Here is a 17,348-nt window from a genome sequence, read left to right on the forward strand (position 1 = left end):
CTTCACCCTCCCTCCCCACCCCACACCTCCCTCTATCCCTCGGACTAATCCGTAACATTGCTTAACTGCAGCTCATGCAGCAGCACACTTCCACCAACTCCACTTGTCTTCAGTCAAAATGCCAGACTCCAATGAGGCTGTGCCAGCACCATGCCTTGTTATCAGGGAGGATGTTGACAAATGGTGAGTCCTGAGCATAAGTGTTTATTAATTGAATTGCTTCAAAAGGAAACTTTGGCACAAGGAGCTGCATTTATGCATTCAAGATTATTTGACCGAGCCTTGAATTTTAAGTGGGAGTGACTGCGAGCAAGTATTTGTCCAAACTGTTTCTGTGCATCTTTGCTGTTCTGACTTAGATTATTTATCAATTTATAGAAACATAGAAGTATCAAGTGACTGTTCATTTGTAAATCTTAGGGTTGAAATCGAATGTTTGTTTTCTTCTCAAGGCTGACACGTGCCAACACTCTCACTCTGAACCAAATACCTCTGGATACATAAATAGATCCAAGGTTTAAAATGGTGATTCACGTGTTTGACCCACGACATGCTGAGGACCAGCTGGTTCATGTTACATACAATAAGCATCGGACATAAGTTGTGACTCCCCGCACAGCAGTGACGTGTGTCAGCATTCAGATTATTCACTCATGTTGCGGAGTTCAATGCAGATAAGAGCAGCTTTTTAGGCTCAAATTCAGTATTATCAGTCAGTGCTGCAGTAATCCTTCCAATGCTCATGCAGACTAAGATTAGAGTGATATCTTAAATCCTTAACAGAGTTGCAGCTGAGATACCGTCTTGTGTAATCATTTTTGTGTGCGTTTTTATGTTTACATTAGATGGGTTGCTCACTTTGAGATAAAATCCTTGCAGGAGAGAATAACTGTGTTTGTGTATCTGCATCTCTGTTTCAGTGTCAGAAAGGAGGGAGTGGAAGACTGTAAAGATCTGATTGATGCTTTCCAGGCTTGTATAAAAACCCTGTCTGAAGGATCATGATTCAAAAGGTAATACATATTAGAAAATATACTTATCCTTAAAATTGTTTCAAGATAAGGCGATAAGAGTCAAGCATAAAAAAAAACGCAGGTATGTTCATCATCTTATTTACCTTGAATGCAAAGGAATATGATTTGGGTTAAAGAACTCCACTAGAGCAGCCTTCCATGATTTTTTCATCCCCTAAAATATAAATTTAGATGTGTAAAAAGTGGATCAACCAACATAATATGATTGACTTCTTGTTTATGGAGATTGTACTGTATGTACAGGCTACAAAAACACAGGTAATCTGATTATTTGTACGAGCCTTGCTTCTCATCAGGGCACCATTTCTCTGTGTTTTTCTCAAATTAACAGTTCTTTTTTTATTCTAACTTTAAAGAAGTAAGAGTGGGGTTAGCTTGTGTTTAATGACCACTTACAATTGTAAGTTTTCATAAATAGATGATAATGATTCAAAAAGTATGTTTTGTTGCAACTGGAACACCCATAACACCTTTTCAATTCCTATTTTGTTATTCTTCAATCACAGCTTCAATTTCTCAAAGTCCTCCTTTTTCCCAGCATTCCCTGCCTGGCTTATTTCACTGGACTGAACCATCTGAAATGCTACAGAGGGGGGTTGATGTGACAAGGCCAATGGCATGTGAATCTGAAGCCTCTTTTCAAAAACTTTGCATTATAACACCACTGCGCCGTATCATAGCATGGATCTATGTACTGTAAATTTGTTATATTACGTACATGTAATAATAATAATAAAGTGGCACCATTATAACAAAGACTGTGTATTGTATTCTTTGGATAATCACATTATTGTTACCTTTTTATCTTCTTTAATAATAAGATGCAATGGCTGTTGGATCCTCTTTATGGGCCAAGCATAATAGCAGCTCTTAATGGAATTAAGAAGATCTGGTTAATCTCTGCCTAATCCTCACATCAGTTTCTGCTCTGAGCAGTTTAATGTCACTCCTCCAGTTTTTCGGGCTGACATCCAGTGAGAGAACTGTGGGAAAGTGCGCCGGTTATGGAGGATGAAAAGACCTGAGAGTTGGGTTTCTTAAGCATTTCTTATCATCTTGAGAGAAAGCTCTCCAGAAGTCCAAAGGTTTCCCCTGACAAACGGAATGTTACCGAATAAATCAAGCTGCTTCAGACGCAATCCATCCAAAGTGACACACACACACACACACACACACACACACACACACACACACACACACACCAAAAATATAGTTTACAAACAACACAAATAATATTGTGTTCCCAAAATCTTAAACCTGCAGACGGAGGTCTGTAGCTGCAGCTTGCCCTATTTCTTTTTTTTCCTCCTTCGGCTCTTCTTCCCTTTATTCCAAATGTTGCACGCTACAAAACCAGACAAAGGATGACAAAGGCCCTGGTTGTAGATTGCTTGTTGTTTCCACTTAAAGGGTATTTTATTCAGTTCCTCTTGCCAAGCACACGTCTTACTAAAATGAGCAAGTACATGAATATCTAGATAAATTGCTACATAAAAAAAAAAAAAAAAAATGGAAGATAGGAGGAGCATCTTGTCAGTCCTATTTTTGCTTCAGAGTTGGAAACATATCTTCCTGGCTGCGTGCAAATCAACCAGCAAGGCACGGATAAAGATGGGCTTTGGGGAATTATCCGCCCACACACCACATTTCAAATTGAGATTTTAGAGATTTTTTTTTCAGGCCACTTTATAGATGATACATTCCAATGTCCCACTTCTTTTTTTTGTTGTTAATATAAAACTGTCATCTCTGCCTGGTACACAACATCTGCCTTTTCTATTTAGTCTTCATATAAGGAGAATAATGGTTGTTTGTCTGTAAAAAAAAAAAAAAGTTTTGAGGTGCAGTTATTTTTTTTCTTTTGTAAGGTCCTTATGAAAATGTAAAATACATCTTTTATTTTTTTGCTTGAAAATAGACCATTAAAAAATACATGTTGAAATGCTTCATCATAGTACAAGATGGCAAACAAATGAATCACTGTAATTTCTTTCCTTTTTATGAGGCATGTCCTGTATATCATTATTTCCATTACCATGAAGTCACATTAGTTTTGCCAATTAATTGCAGTCAGGAATGAGCTGAATAACCCACCATGCAGAAAACAGGTGACTTCAGCATCACTTTGCAAACATTTTTCTCTCATGTAGAAATTTAATCTGAGAGCTGCACACTCACGTTAATCCTTGTTTGCTAATGTCCCACTTGATGCAGCTTTTTTCTTTCTTTTTTAATGCCAGCTGTGATGTCCGAGTTTTGTATTCCGTTTTGTGCAAATAGATTCCTGCAGTTCTTACATTTTGGGATTTTTAAAGTATGACATTTAAAGTTGATTCATAAATCCAATAGTCCTCTTCAAATATATATTGTATCACACATTATTTTATTTACTTATTTATTACCATTTTATATTTTGCACATCCACAGGGAATAGTCAGTGCACAGTAAAATAATCAGAAATATGTAAATAAATTTCAACAACTAAAGACTGAACTAATTTGATCATGTGAGCAGCTGATAAAGCTGGACAAAAACATGTAACAGTTACACAAAACAGATTTTAAAAACACTGAAAACATTAAAGTAACAATTTTAGATTTAATCATAAATACTTTAGGAGTCGTTTGTACAGTTCACTCTCTGATTCAGCACTCTGGTTGCTGAAACCTGAATGTAAATATTGGGATATGGCTAACTACAGAATGCAGATTTTGTACTTTATAGGTGTATTACCATAATTTATAATGGAAAATATTTAGAAAATGAAACCCATGAATACAACTGTTTTTATTGTTTCATGTATAAATTTGTTATTTTGTTTCTCCCCTCAATTGCATGGCAATAAAGCAACAATTACCTAAATGAAATGTCCCTATGTGACTTCTAATTTATACTTTCGCTGACATTTGTCATTATACAAAGAGAAAAACATCAGGTGGCCAACCAAATGGGACAAATGAAAGCAGCGGGCCAGAAGTGGGCCAAATTACGCCCAGCATCCCCATCTTTCTAAATGTTCTCCCATCCGTGTCCCCGGCACACAGATTAAAAATAAATAAATAAAAATGACCGTCTTATTCAAGTGACGAAGGTGTCCACAAAGCAGCTCCCAGGGACCCCCACTGTGGGCCGAGGTGAATGCAAAGATCAGCGTATTGTGAGTAAGGCGACAGGGAGGAGAAGACGAGGCAGGGCGGGGGAGGACACAGAGGATGGAGAGGAGGGGGAGAGAAGAGGAGAAAAGAGGTGGGGAGGGGAGAGTGGGACCCGGATGCTGATGCGAGTTCGAGGCGAAGGAAGGAAGAGGAGAGAGGAAAATATCGATTTACGGCAAGAAAACCGAAGGCAGCATAGAACCGAGGAGGGAGCCTTTTACACTGCGCGAACTACTGTCAGAAGTGTGGCGGCGGTGGATGAGGAGGAGGAAGAGAGGAGAAGTCGTCCATTTAATCCGAGCTGCGGATCCTTTTTTCCCCCCTCTCTCTCGGTTTCGCCCCACATCCCCTCTACCTGTGCAGTGCAACCGCCGGTGAGGGAGGAGGACACGCCAGAGGAGAAGAGGAGAAAGATGCTGTGAGCCGCCCGCCACTCTCAGGGATGTAGAGGAGAGGGGGAGCAAGGAACGAAGAGGCAGGTGGCGGGGGGAGCATGTCTGCAGTGCGAGGGCAAATTCGGGGAACGGGAGATAAAATCGTTGCGGTCTCGGCGATGGCTGTGAACTTCGGTAGGCTTGTTTGACAGCTAAGGCGGCCGCTGGGTCCAGGCGTCGAAGCTAGCGCTAGCCTCGCTGCCTGTGTGGGAGAGCGGCGGCGGTGGCAGCGGCGGCGGCCGGGCTAAAATAGCATGTTGTTGCGTTGAAACAGGCCTGACGGACAGCGCTCAAACCGGTTTAATTTTCTGCCGCGACACCCACTTGACGTATTCGACGATTTTATTTATTTATTTGTCTATTTATTTCGACCCACCAACGTCATAAATCTGAGCAAAGAGACTGTTCTTAATACTGTAACGATAACATTCACGATGCGCTAGTCGCCTCATAGACCGTCTCAGATATTTAACGTCACGCACGTCATACAGTGTATGTTATACGGAATAAGCTAATGTACCGGAGTAAATCACGTTTTACACATCGCTTATCATGTGTATTTTTAGCTTACTGCTCAGTATTGAAAGGATAAAACAGCTGTCATATCAGTTTCTCTCATAGGTTTCCAGCTGTAGCTCGTGTACAGTATAAATCTTATACACCTTATTTTTTATTTCTTTCTTTTTCTTTTTTTCTTTTTTCTTTTTTTTTTTTTTGCTGGTGGAACAGAAATATTAAACGAGCTATGTAAAATTGACCGGGTTCAGGTGACTGTGAATGTGTGTTGGTCATGTTCACTAAGTTAACTTCAGTGCAGCCGTGTGTCGGGAGTGAGAACATTCTTTAAGTTTACAATAACAACACTGTTTATTTTTAAATGTACGCTGTTAAACACAACACAAGATCGCAATAACCGCTTACTCAGTCGTCCTAATAGTGTATAAGCCTCCCCAGTTAGACCAGTATGAGTAAGGAACTGTCCCTGAGTCAGTCAGCTCAATATGTTGGGCCCTACCGACTGGAGAAAACTTTGGGGAAAGGGCAGACAGGTGAGTACCAACACACCACAATGAGATTAAAAGAAATGTGAGTTTTAATGTCTCAGTTTGATGTGGGAATGATCACGCGCATCCCTCCCACCCCATCCCCATCTCTCAGGACTGGTTAAACTCGGGGTCCACTGTATTACGGGTCAGAAGGTAGCGATCAAGATAGTCAACAGAGAGAAGCTGTCCGAGTCGGTCCTGATGAAGGTACAGTGCCACGCAGCCGCTCACACTGACAGTAACAAGTGCTAATTTTGTACAAAGCCTTATGTCGTCCTGATTCAGCGCGTCAAACTAACATTTGCTCTGTTGCTTTTAACTGTGACACTAAGCGGCATGTTTTGCTATTTTTCCTCTTCCCACCCTTTTCTCTGTCTAACCCAAGGTTGAGAGGGAGATTGCCATTCTGAAACTGATCGAGCATCCGCATGTGTTGAAACTGCATGACGTTTACGAAAACAACAAATACCTGTGAGTTCCGTTTGCATTCAACCAAGGCTAACAAAAGAATCAAGTCCAATCAATCAATAAAAGAAATTCATCAGAGAGTTCAAAACTTTAGAGGTGTCAGGAATGGCAGTAAGTGCGAGACCTGTGTTCTCTCGTTGATTTTTTTCTTTCACCTTTCTCCTGCAATTACAATGATTTCTATGATCTGTACTAAGAAATCTGCACCTTAAAATTATTTACAACTCTTTGAAGCTAGTTACTGGAATAGATGGAGAGCATTGCTAAAATTCACACAGATTAAAATCACAAAAAAATGACGTCTGAGCACTGGATTCCGTGAAATTTGGCATCAACAAATATGGCAAAACAGTTTTCAAGTCTGAAATTTGGTTTTAGATTCTGCATTCATCGTTGTCCCTGTTACTCTGACAGGTACCTGGTGTTGGAGCATGTGTCAGGAGGAGAGCTGTTTGACTACCTGGTGAAGAAGGGCCGGCTAACTCCCAAAGAGGCCAGGAAGTTCTTCAGGCAGATCATATCCGCTTTGGATTTCTGCCACAGCCATTCCATCTGGTTGGTTGTTCCTTACGTAGAGCGTCGCTGCTAAAACTGAAGTGTTTGTTGTGTGCGTGGTGATGTTTCCGAAAATTAATGAGCTCTGTAGAGACCTGAAAAAAAAATAAAATGCTCTATTTTTGTGATTTCTCAGCCCCTTTGTATATCCACTTGTAAGTCTTGGCTCCTTGTGGCAGGAGTGAATAGAAGGCACATAAAAACAACCTTTAATGTTATTGTCTCGTTTAATGGCATCTGCTGTCATTAATTTTGAGACAAACTCACAATGAGTGATATTTTATAGGCACAAAATGTGGATGTTGGAGACATATGTACTACTACTGAGCAAACTGGGATATAATGGGACTGTTTTGTTGTCCTGAAAACCACAGTTTAGACTGCCAGTTAAGCAGGTTATGTTGTTAGTACCATCAGACGATGAATGTTTGCCACTATTTTGGTGTTTGTTGACACAGTGGTGAGTTCAGAGGGGGCAACAGTTCCAGGGTGGTGGTGGTGGTGGTGGTGATGGTATATCTGACCTAAAACAGAACACCTAATGTCTGAGCTGCTGCCGTAGCAGCTTTTGATGAAATGCAACAGTTCATCACAGCAATCTAACAGTGTCCTGTGGTGTTTGTGCAGTCACAGAGACCTGAAGCCCGAGAACCTGCTCCTCGATGAGAAGAACAACATCCGCATCGCTGACTTCGGCATGGCCTCCCTACAGGTGGGAGACAGTCTGTTGGAGACCAGCTGTGGGTGAGTACCTGTGCGCTGAGCAGCGTCTTCTTAAATAATTTATACAAACAAAGATTTTGACCTTGTATTTCAGGAAATTGCCGATATAAATCTGCACGTGCTGAATAATGCAAAATTCTTTACAATAAAAATGTGCTTTCACAGAGGCCAAAAGGAGGCAGTTCTTCAGCAGTCACCACAGCCTTTCTTAAATAAATACCACACATGAATGTTCACAGATTAATATTTGTTTTCTCCCCCCACTTTCAGATCGCCACATTACGCTTGCCCTGAGGTCATACGGGTAAGTGATCATCATAGGCAAAACATTTTCCTCAAATGTTGCAATTGGCCCTTTAGTATAAATAAGCAGATTTTGTTAATAAATTATTCATTTGTTGGAACACACATGCTTACAAAGCTCCATGAGCTGCACGCAAAACCGTCACACATTTAGTTATTTCAGTTATGTGCAGTTATTGCACGTGTCTCAGTGAAATTTAGTCACTCGGCCTGTTTAAAGAGCCTGTCGTGCTGTTGTGGACTTTCAGGAGATTGTGTATTCTTTGCAGGGTGAGAAATATGATGGGCGGAGAGCAGACGTGTGGAGCTGCGGCGTCATCCTCTTCGCTCTGCTGGTGGTATGTCCTGTTTGCGACTGTGCGACGTGATCTCCACTGTGGCGCTATGAAACGCTCCATCTCATTGTCAAGTTTATTTTACCACAGCTGTTTTTCCTCGTCATCTTTTGTGTCTCCTGCAGGGCGCCCTCCCCTTTGACCACGACAATTTGCGTCAGCTCCTGGAGAAGGTGAAGAGCGGGGTCTTCCACATGCCCCACTTCATCCCGCCAGACTGTCAGTCCCTGCTGAAGGGTATGATTGAGGTCAACCCCGAAAAGAGGCTCACGGTACGAGACTGTACGCCTTAAATCACTGCAACTTTCCCAGAATTTGGTTTATAGCTGCTCGATTTGAAGATGGATCATTTGAGTTTATCATCATTTTTATAGAATGGAGTTATGGTTGTGTTGACGGAGGTTTATTGCATTGTCGGTGTCCTAAGGTGGCCTTGTTCAAGGATTGTTTGTTTGCACTGATGTTTCACTGTATTGTTAAAAAAAAACCGCCATTCCAAGTGGTTCTCTGTTCCAATGAAACACCGTAACTTGCACATGTAAAAATGTACAGGGTGTGAACTGTTTGCACAACACAACTCTTTGGCCATCTGGTTCACAACAGACTGGCGAAATAATGGCCCCATCTGCTCTGTCACCCCTTACAGCTAGAGGCCATCCAGAAACACGCCTGGTATCTGTGAGTAGAGAAGTAGTTGGATGAAACACTCACTTGCAGCCTCGTGACATCATTATATGTTTAATCCTATGCCCATGCATAGCTGCGTTGCTCATAGCTGTGTGTTCACGCGCGCCTTCACGTGTGTGCGTCTCCAGCAGTGGTGGTCGTAATGAGCCCTGTCCCGAGCAACCTCCTCCAAGGCGAGTGTGTGTGAGGCGAATCTTGTCCCTGACTGAGCTGGACCCAGATGTGTTGGACAGCATGTACTCCCTGGGATGCTTCAGAGACCGAGTCAAGCTCACACGTGACCTGCAATGTGAAGAGTGAGTCTCTTTCATCTCAAACCATGATTGCATTTCTTTACGCACACTTAGATGCAATGGCTGCACAATAAGCACTCTCTTTTCATATAGTATAAACAGAAAGTGTTGTATGTTGTTAAGTATTTTTTTTTTTGTGGCTTTTTTACATTATTTTCTGGCATAGTTTCACACGTAATGGTTTAAAAAGAATAATTCAAGATTTTTTTATAGTCAAAAAAATGTATTGACCATTGGTGTTATTTAGTTCAGAAATGCTATTATTTTTTAAACTACTACTGCTACGACTACTACTACTACTACTGCTAAATAATAATAATAATAATATATAAATAATACATTATTTATTTATTTATTATTGTATTATTTTCAAATGTTTTTTTTTCCTTTTTCCTGATTAAATCGTCTCAGCTGTTTATTCCATGTCAGTTCAACATGCTAATTGCCTGTTTTTCCCTTTTTCTTTCTGCTGCAGAGAAAACCAGGAGAAGATGATCTATTACTTACTGCTGGACAGGAAAGAGCGCTACCCCAGCTATGAGGATGAGGACTTGCCTCCGCGCAATGATGTAGGTCAGTCATTAGGGGGCAGGCGGGAGCCTCAGAGCAGCCACCTGTGAGTCTGCGCCTCATGCATTCTCTCCTTACATTGACCTGTAAATATGGGTGTGTGTCACAAGATGAATATCATTTCTAGCTTATGAAAGCATTGCCATTCATCTGAGAGGAAGAGAGATAGCAGATAGCTTCAGCAATCACTTCCTGCTCTGGAGGGATCCACTGGTTTCTTTGATTTGATTGTAAAAAGTTATTTTAGACGCCCCTAAGTGTGACTTAGCCATGTATACACAAAGGTTGATTGACTGATTGATTTTTTTGACTGTAACATTTTGCAAACAGCAGGCCATGAATGTTATCTGGCAGTGCTCAAGCCAAACCCTCGCAGGACATCTGCAAGTTTTCTGGGAGAGGGCAGCGCTTCTCGCAGTGCAAAAGGGAGCTCAGTTTATCACAGTCACAGATGGTACGAGTTGGGGGAAAAAAAAAACATTCATCATTTAGCATAATCATCATTTTCAGAGGAGCCACAGAGAAAATGGCGCAGTGGAGATGCAGCGGTATCTCATTACATTAAGGAGTATCACACACTGAAGTTACACTGTGGGAAAGAGAAACTTTTCGTTGACCTTGTTAAACACGAAGTTTACGGTGGGGTTTCTCAGCAGACCCTCCTCGAAAGCGTGTAGACTCTCCGATGCTGACGCGCCACGGACGCTGCCGCCCCGAGAGGAAAAGCCTGGAGGTGCTAAGTGTCACAGAGCAGGGGTCTCCTACCCCTCCCCGCAGGGCCCTAGACACAGCTGCACACAGTCAGAGGTATAAGTATATTCCCTTTACAAATAAACACAAAATTTTTTCTCCTTTTTCAGTTATGGCCTTTTATTGATTACTTTACTTTGCGGCCTGTTTGCTAGGTCTCGCTCTGTCAGCGGAGCGTCAACTGGACTCTCGTCCAGCCCTCTCAGCAGTCCGAGGGTAAGAGCCAGTCTGCACACCCTCCACACATACTGTATAACCACAACTGGCTTTGATTTACAAAACTGTGCAACAAAGTGTGACACGCCATGATTGAAAAAGTGTGTTTTCAATGATTAACGCGAGCCAGTTAACTTCCTGCGGCCTTGCAGGTGTGCAGAGAAGGGGTCACTTTAGGGCCGAGGATTTAGAAAGGAAAACTTTCTTTTTTTCTAGTGTCAGTTCTGGTCAGTTCTGGTTCTGGTTTGTCTCAGCCGATGGGAGCTCTGTGTTGTGTTTTTCTCTCTCTTCACATCTCTTCTCTTCCACACCATGCATGAAATATCTGTGCGCTTGACTTTCGAGAATATGAACACATTTACTTTAAATATCACAATTTATGTTGGCCCTATGGGTTCCTTTCACTTCCAATCTCATTTGTTGACGGTGTGAGCCAGTTCATAAGTGGTCAGTTGATTAGGCTCAGGCGCCTGAGATGACACGACTTCGCCTCCACGATCTCCCACCACCACCACCGCACTAGTGAACACGTCTCCGTCCCCCTAAAACCTCACTCACATACGGTCCGACGTAAACCAGCACAGCTCTGACACGCTCACAGCTCACAAGTTGCATTCTTCTTCTGTCATGACGCATGGTATTCATTTCCATCCTTTCTCTATGTTCCATCCCTCTCTCTTTCTTGTTATCCATCCCTCCCGCCCCACAAACCCGCTCCCCAGTCCTATCAGAGCCCCGTCTTCACTTTCAGCCAATCAGACGTCACCTCTGCCACAGCCACCCCACACACTAAGGAGCCCAAACAAGGAAGCGCCACCACTCCTCGCTCGGCACGGGCCCACGATAAGCCCAAAGCTCCCCCCAACCCAAAGACCCAGACCCTGCCCACCAAGGGACCCGCCGACCGACCCCACCTGCAGCCAATCAAATCCCTGCCCCTCCAAAACCCATCCTCTCGCTCACCTTCCCCCTCTCCGCTCCTGTCACCCATCCCCCGTTTCTTCTTCCCCTCCTCCTCTATCCTCAAGTCGATGACTAAGAGCTTCTACCCAAACTCTGCCCACTCTGTGCCACAGGTCACCCCTCAAGGCTCTCCGTTGCCCACCCCCTTGGGCACCCCTGTCCACCATCCTCACCACCCCTCCTCCACTCCTCCCTCCTCCTCCTCCTCCTCATCCTCTTCACGGGCGGAGGGAGGCGGAGGGGGAGGCGTGGGCTCCCTGTCGCTGACCCCACCCTCCAGCCCCGGCGGGGGAAGCGGCATGGCGGCCAGCAGCTCCGCCCACTGGAGGACACGCCTCAATTCTTTCAAGAACAACCTTCTGGGGTCGCCCCGTTTCCACCGGCGTAAACTCCAAGGTGGGTGGAGCTTCACGTCGGCGTGTTGTTTTTGCCATCGCCCCATTTTTGCTCGTGAACAATTAAATCTATTGACGTTTTTACCTTGAAGATACTTCAGTGCGCAGAGCTCAGCTATTGTTGACGGTTGACGGTGACAGAATCTTTGCCATTAGTGATAACAATTTGTCCTTCCAGCCTGCCGCTGGATCCCACCAGGAAGGAAAATTCTCAAAAACTTAGAAATGGGTTCATAAATGCACAGGTTTTGAAATTGACTCTTTGTGGTGGCTCAAAGGGCACCAATGGTTTTAGGGACATTCATGCTGGTCCGCTGGAGTTGAGAAAGATCCTCAAAAGACCTTTAGAATGATTGTCACCTTTACTTTATTCGTAAAAGATGAACATTGATAAAACATTTCCATTGTCTTGATCCAGTGACTGGGCCAATACCGGCCATCACTGGTTAAACTCTCAGTAAACCTTTCTCTCTTCCAGTTCCCACATCAGAAGACATGTCCAGTCTGACGCCTGAATCCAGCCCAGAGTAAGTCACACACTCCCCGAGAGAGGACGGGGATCCCTCGCAGTCATTGCTAAGACAGATGGGAAGCTGAGTGCACCTGTTGTTGACTTGCGTTGTCATCTTTGGCCAGACTGGCTAAGAAGTCGTGGTTTGGGAACTTCATCGGCCTGGAGAAGGAGGAGCAGATCTTTGTGGTGATCAGAGACAAGCCCCTGAGCTCGGTCAAAGCCGACATCGTCCACGCCTTCTTGTCTGTAAGTATCTGCGGCGTCCCGCCTCTCATGTCTGTCATCTCTAATAAAGCATGGCCCTCACTGGCGTCCCAGCTTCGGGGAACTCACGACCACACTGACGCACTTCCTTCTCTCATCGTATCACCTTTTCATCTTTTTTGATTTGGCTGTCGCTCACTCGTGTTATGTTGATGGCTCACGCTGCTTTCACCAAAACGGCTCACTCTGTCTCTCCTCTCCTCACCCTCACCCTTTGTCTTCTTATACTCACGTTGGCCCCCCGTACCTCTCCCGCCTCGTAAGTCTGTCGGTCTCTCTGCTTCTTCTCTGTCTCCCCGCCACGCAGATCCCCTCGCTCAGTCACAGTGTGATCTCCCAGACCACCTTCCGGGCCGAGTACAAATCTTCCGGCGGCCCTTCCGTCTTCCAGAAGCCCGTCAAGTTCCAGGTGGACATTGCCTTTTCCGAGGGCGAGAGAGAGCGCGAGAGGGAGAGGAGCGAGAGAGAGGGAAGGAGGGAGACCGGGATCTACAGCGTAACGTTCACTCTCATATCAGGCAAGGCCGCTGGACCATGATCCCATTTATTTGGGACATAATCTGGATTAAATACTTGGAAAAACATTTCAGGAAATATTAAATCCTTGTCATTGTAGTGAAAACGGTTCTAAATGCCCCTTTGTTCCATTTACAATTAATGGCTTCACTTTGTTCTAGAAGTGGGCTCAATTCTGAGCCCACTTTTTCTGCGAACTATTCTAAATAGTTGTGGTATTAATGCAGTCAAAGTCAATCATAAGGTATTTTATTCATTTTTTTTAAATTCAATTTTGACTGGGATTCATTAAAAAAAAGACTTACGGTTGTGGTTTTATGTCCTGTCCCCTTGTTTATATGATGTTGGTGCTTCTAATCGTCCTCGTCCTCCCACTCCAAATTAGATTTTCCTCCTGGGGCAGCAGTAAAGCTCCTCACTGAACTCAACAGTGAGAAAGGATCAATACTTTGATGTGCTAAATCGATCAACTGATTATGTAATGTTTAAATTTTACCCGTTTATTTTTCTTTTCATGTTTATCTGTGGTTTAAATTCTTAAACTTGTGGCTTTGCTTATCCAATTCTAATTTTTTTTGTGATTCAATTTTTTATTGTTTATGTACAAACACAAAAAAGAACAAGTTATCAAGTGACAAATGTTGATTGTGCAGCAACAAAGAAATTTGGATACAGAAGATATGAAATGTACAGTGTTTGCACTCCAGTAAACAGTAAAAAAACGATAAGACAAAAAAACAAAAGAAAACAAAAAAACTCCAAAACTGAAAAAAAGGGGATGGGGGGAGTGATAATAAGAGATCATAATGTGCTATGCACTCAGCGTGTTTATATTGGTGATGGTGTCTCAATCAGGCTTTCAATCTTTCAAGTTCAATAAATATCGCTCCCATTTTAATTTGAAGCTTCACACTCTGTTTATCAGTCTGTATGCTGAGCCCTCCAGTGCCGCTAATCTGGCTAAGTGAATGTGACAGAGGTTGACAAGGGGGAGGTGAAGATGCCTTCCATTCTGAAATAATAAGTTTGCGCCCCAGCATCAGTGCTACCTGAACCCACCCAGCATCTTTGGGTGGGAGGTCATGGAGTTGGGACGAGTCCGCCAGAATATGCAGTCTCTGTGTCACGTCCAATAGTCTTTGGAATATTACTGTGAATTTCACACCAAAGTCTTGTATTTTTTGACCCAATTCAAATATAATTTTCCATCACTGCTCATGTCACACGTCTATGTGTGTGTGTGTGTGTCTTTGTGCAGGTCCGAGTCGCAGGTTCAGACGAGTGGTGGAGACGATTCAAGCTCAGCTCCTTAGCTCCCATGATCAACCCATGGTGCAAACCCTATCTGGTGAGACAGCCTGCACTTCACACTCCAGAGCTACATCCTGCCCCTGCACCTGCACGCACGCCGTAGCGTGCACGCCTTCAGAAAAGGCTTTACCTGCTCTGCTCTGCTCCACTGATCCCTTCCCAGATGAGAAGAACGGCCGGCCCCACGGGACCCCCACCCGCCAAAACTCCAGGCGCTCCGAGGGTGGGGGCGACAGGTGCGAGTGGGGCGACCGAGCAGATGGCGGCGGCATCGGCGGCAGCGGGGGAGTCCTGCAGCGCAGAGGCTCGGCGAAAGAGAGAACCCGACTGCTGTCCTCCAGTGGAACCCAATCACAACCCTAGGATAGTAAAGTGAGACTGCGCAGCAGGAAGCCGGACCACCTCCGGAAAGGAAGACTGTAACATCATCTCCAAGTATCCCTGCAAGCCATGAGCTACTCTTATTCTTCCTTGACTATGTTCCTGAGGATGCTTGACCATAGCAGGATTGAGCCTTTTCCCAGTCAATGCTTTTTTTCCCCCCCTCCTTCGAATCGACGTGCTACACCCTTTGGATCATCAGGATTCCTACCCCGAAATAAGATGGAAGAGTTTAGGAATCGCCCTTTAATGATAATTTCAAATAATAAAAAAAAAAAACATGCGTGAATGAGCGGTTTTGAATCCAACGACATAATAGAAACAGGTTAAACTAGCAATTATGAAGTGCAAAAACGTGCATGCCAGTAAGCAAATCAGCCTGCCAGAGGATTCTGACACGATCAGACAGGCTCGTTTTTGATATCGTTATAACGCAGAGTTCGACACCAAAAAGAAATAATGAGAGTACTCTTCAGAAATACCACGTCGCTTTTGTCATTCTTTAGCAAAATGCAGCCACTAGTCCGGACTGGAAGAAAACACCGTCTCTGTGGATGAACCCCGTCAGTGAGTGGCGACCTTCTAAACAAAGAGGCCGGATTTCCTTTGGGAAACTTGCAGGAGTGTCTCTGATAAAGAAAAACTAACCAAGTAAGCTAAGTAACTGAATGTGAAAAAAAAGTATTTTTTTATTGTTTCTTATTTATGTTTACATTTTCTTTTGAGGATGTCAGTAGCACAGCGGCAGCAGCAAAAGGTAGAAATCACTCTGCAGAAGGCGACGTAGGGAAGCTGACCAGTTGGGTTTTTTATTTGGCAGGAAATTTCTTTGAGCGTTTTTGGTTTCTTTTCTATTTTCTTTTTACTCAGAGACAATGTGAAACAACGCAAGGTTTCTTGCGTTGGACCCCTGTTGCTCTGAAGAGAAGTATTTTTTTGATTTGAACAGAAATATGAACATGACTATATGAAGAAAAAGAAGAAGACGAAGAAAAAAAAAACACTATGCGTGGATAGCTCCATAAACTCCATCCCAACTGTTTGTGTGCAGGTTGAATGAGAAGAGCATTCCTGGCCTGCGGGTCGAACAGAAGCCACCTTTTTTTCGTCAAGCTAGTCTCTTATCGCCATAGTATTTACCTTGTGACTCAAAAGTAAAGAAGAAGAAAAAAATCAACACATCACCAACGGACATTTTCATCACTCTGGATTGTAAAAGGCTTGTGATGTCAACTCCTTTATCCAAGCAAGCGGAAAGTAACCCTCCTACCCCCACCACCTCCACCTCCCTTCCCCTCCTGACCCCACCCCGGCCCCTCCTCCTCCTCCCCCCACTCTCCTCACATCATCGTTCACCAGTGAGCCTGAGTCGAACATCACCGCACCGTCACAATGCACACGCGCACACACTCTCACACTCACTCACTCATCACAGAGTCGCACCCTTCTGAGATCAGACGTAGCAGCGTCTCGTATTACTTCAGCAATCCGTCAAAACTAGTCGTCAGTGTCGATCACCAGTCTTCCATACGGCACAATATGCAACAGAAGTGCAGAATATTTTCAGAGATACATGCTGATGTTGTTTTGTTTTTGTATTTATTTGATCATTTATCCGTTTATTTATTTATGTATTTTATTTATGTTTTTGAACCATGTATTTATGTTATGTACTCCTTAGATTGTATGCCAACAAAAAATGTCAAGAGCCTATTTTACACTTTTATTTTATTTTCCTCACATCAGCACTTTATTTGTTTTCTTTTTTCTTTTTTGCTTTGGCACTCTTTGTTTCAGACATTTGCGCATCACGTTCTTTTAATATACATACAAACATACATATATAACTATATAGATCACATTTATCTCTGGCAACCTGGAATGTTTGTGTTGGATTTGTGGCGAGTGGCCGAGTGAGAGTGAGCGCCAAGAAAACACGACCAAACCGAAACAGGCACAACGTTTTCTCAAGTGCACGCGCTTGCTGATTTTGCTTCATCTCTTGTTGCTTTTCAAGCCTCGCCCCTCTGACCTGAGTGTCTGCCTGCTCACCCGTCACGTAGCCATCAGCACCAGAGAGAGACTGTACAAAGTTGTTTGCCACACTGTCTATACACATTTTATGATTGCTCACCCTCTCACCTGTCTCATCTTTCTCCTCACCACGCCACCCTCATTTCCATTGGCCCAACTCTGGCTAAGATTGTAAACTATTATTCATTCATAAGGGTCAGTAGAATGAGGTGTTTAAAAAAAAATGTCTGTATCATAATTTAAATATAAAAAGTGCACTATTATAACTATTGCCTGTGATTAAAAAAAGAACAAATATGGTTGAAGTGATGGTAAAAATAAAGAGAGATCCACCTTATTGTTATGGTTAAAATAATAAACCCTAAATTCAAACAAAGTGTTGGGTCTACATGGTTTTTAGC

At 43.4% G+C, this 17,348-nt stretch overlaps 1 protein-coding gene and 1 long non-coding RNA gene across 9 annotated transcripts; both read left to right on the forward strand.

The window, feature by feature from the left end:
* The first annotated feature begins 28 nt into the window (after positions 1 to 28).
* On the forward strand, positions 29 to 1,784 carry LOC142894237 (uncharacterized). Its single transcript, XR_012927797.1, has 3 exons — positions 29 to 183; positions 921 to 1,013; positions 1,541 to 1,784. It is a non-coding gene; the product is annotated as an uncharacterized LOC142894237 (long non-coding RNA).
* A 2,500-nt stretch (positions 1,785 to 4,284) lies between these two features.
* brsk1a (BR serine/threonine kinase 1a) lies at positions 4,285 to 17,317 on the forward strand. 8 transcript variants are annotated; one of them, XM_076034382.1, is made up of 19 exons: positions 4,285 to 5,672; positions 5,782 to 5,876; positions 6,055 to 6,140; positions 6,552 to 6,692; positions 7,320 to 7,436; positions 7,686 to 7,719; positions 7,988 to 8,056; positions 8,179 to 8,325; positions 8,700 to 8,731; positions 8,869 to 9,036; positions 9,509 to 9,606; positions 10,257 to 10,410; positions 10,509 to 10,569; positions 11,292 to 11,928; positions 12,406 to 12,454; positions 12,564 to 12,687; positions 13,013 to 13,223; positions 14,480 to 14,566; positions 14,681 to 17,317. In XM_076034382.1, the coding sequence occupies exons 1-19, from the start codon at positions 5,588 to 5,590 to the stop codon at positions 14,893 to 14,895; spliced, it is 2,610 nt and encodes an 869-aa protein (XP_075890497.1). In that variant the 5' UTR covers positions 4,285 to 5,587; the 3' UTR covers positions 14,896 to 17,317. The 8 variants fall into 8 exon arrangements, with proteins under 8 accessions (XP_075890497.1, XP_075890499.1, XP_075890498.1 ...); XM_076034384.1 differs by having other exon boundaries at positions 10,260 to 10,410; XM_076034383.1 differs by having other exon boundaries at positions 8,872 to 9,036.
* The last annotated feature ends 31 nt before the right edge of the window (positions 17,318 to 17,348 follow it).

This window comes from Nelusetta ayraudi, unplaced genomic scaffold (genome assembly GCF_046127955.1).
Source record: "Nelusetta ayraudi isolate G7.1 ecotype Tasmania unplaced genomic scaffold, CSIRO-AGI_Nayr_v1 ptg000042l, whole genome shotgun sequence".
In the NCBI taxonomy this organism is placed as follows: Eukaryota; Metazoa; Chordata; class Actinopteri; order Tetraodontiformes; family Monacanthidae; genus Nelusetta; species Nelusetta ayraudi.

Excerpts from the sequence above, each read along its gene's own strand:
- brsk1a (XM_076034382.1), top strand. The coding sequence starts at position 5,588 with ATGAGTAAGGAACTGTCCCTGAGTCAGTCAGCTCAATATGTTGGGCCC. Across the intron at positions 8,057-8,178 it reads TCCTCTTCGCTCTGCTGGTG|GGCGCCCTCCCCTTTGACCA; the intron begins GTATGTCCTGTT and ends TGTCTCCTGCAG. Across the intron at positions 10,570-11,291 it reads GCCCTCTCAGCAGTCCGAGG|TCCTATCAGAGCCCCGTCTT; the intron begins GTAAGAGCCAGT and ends CCCGCTCCCCAG.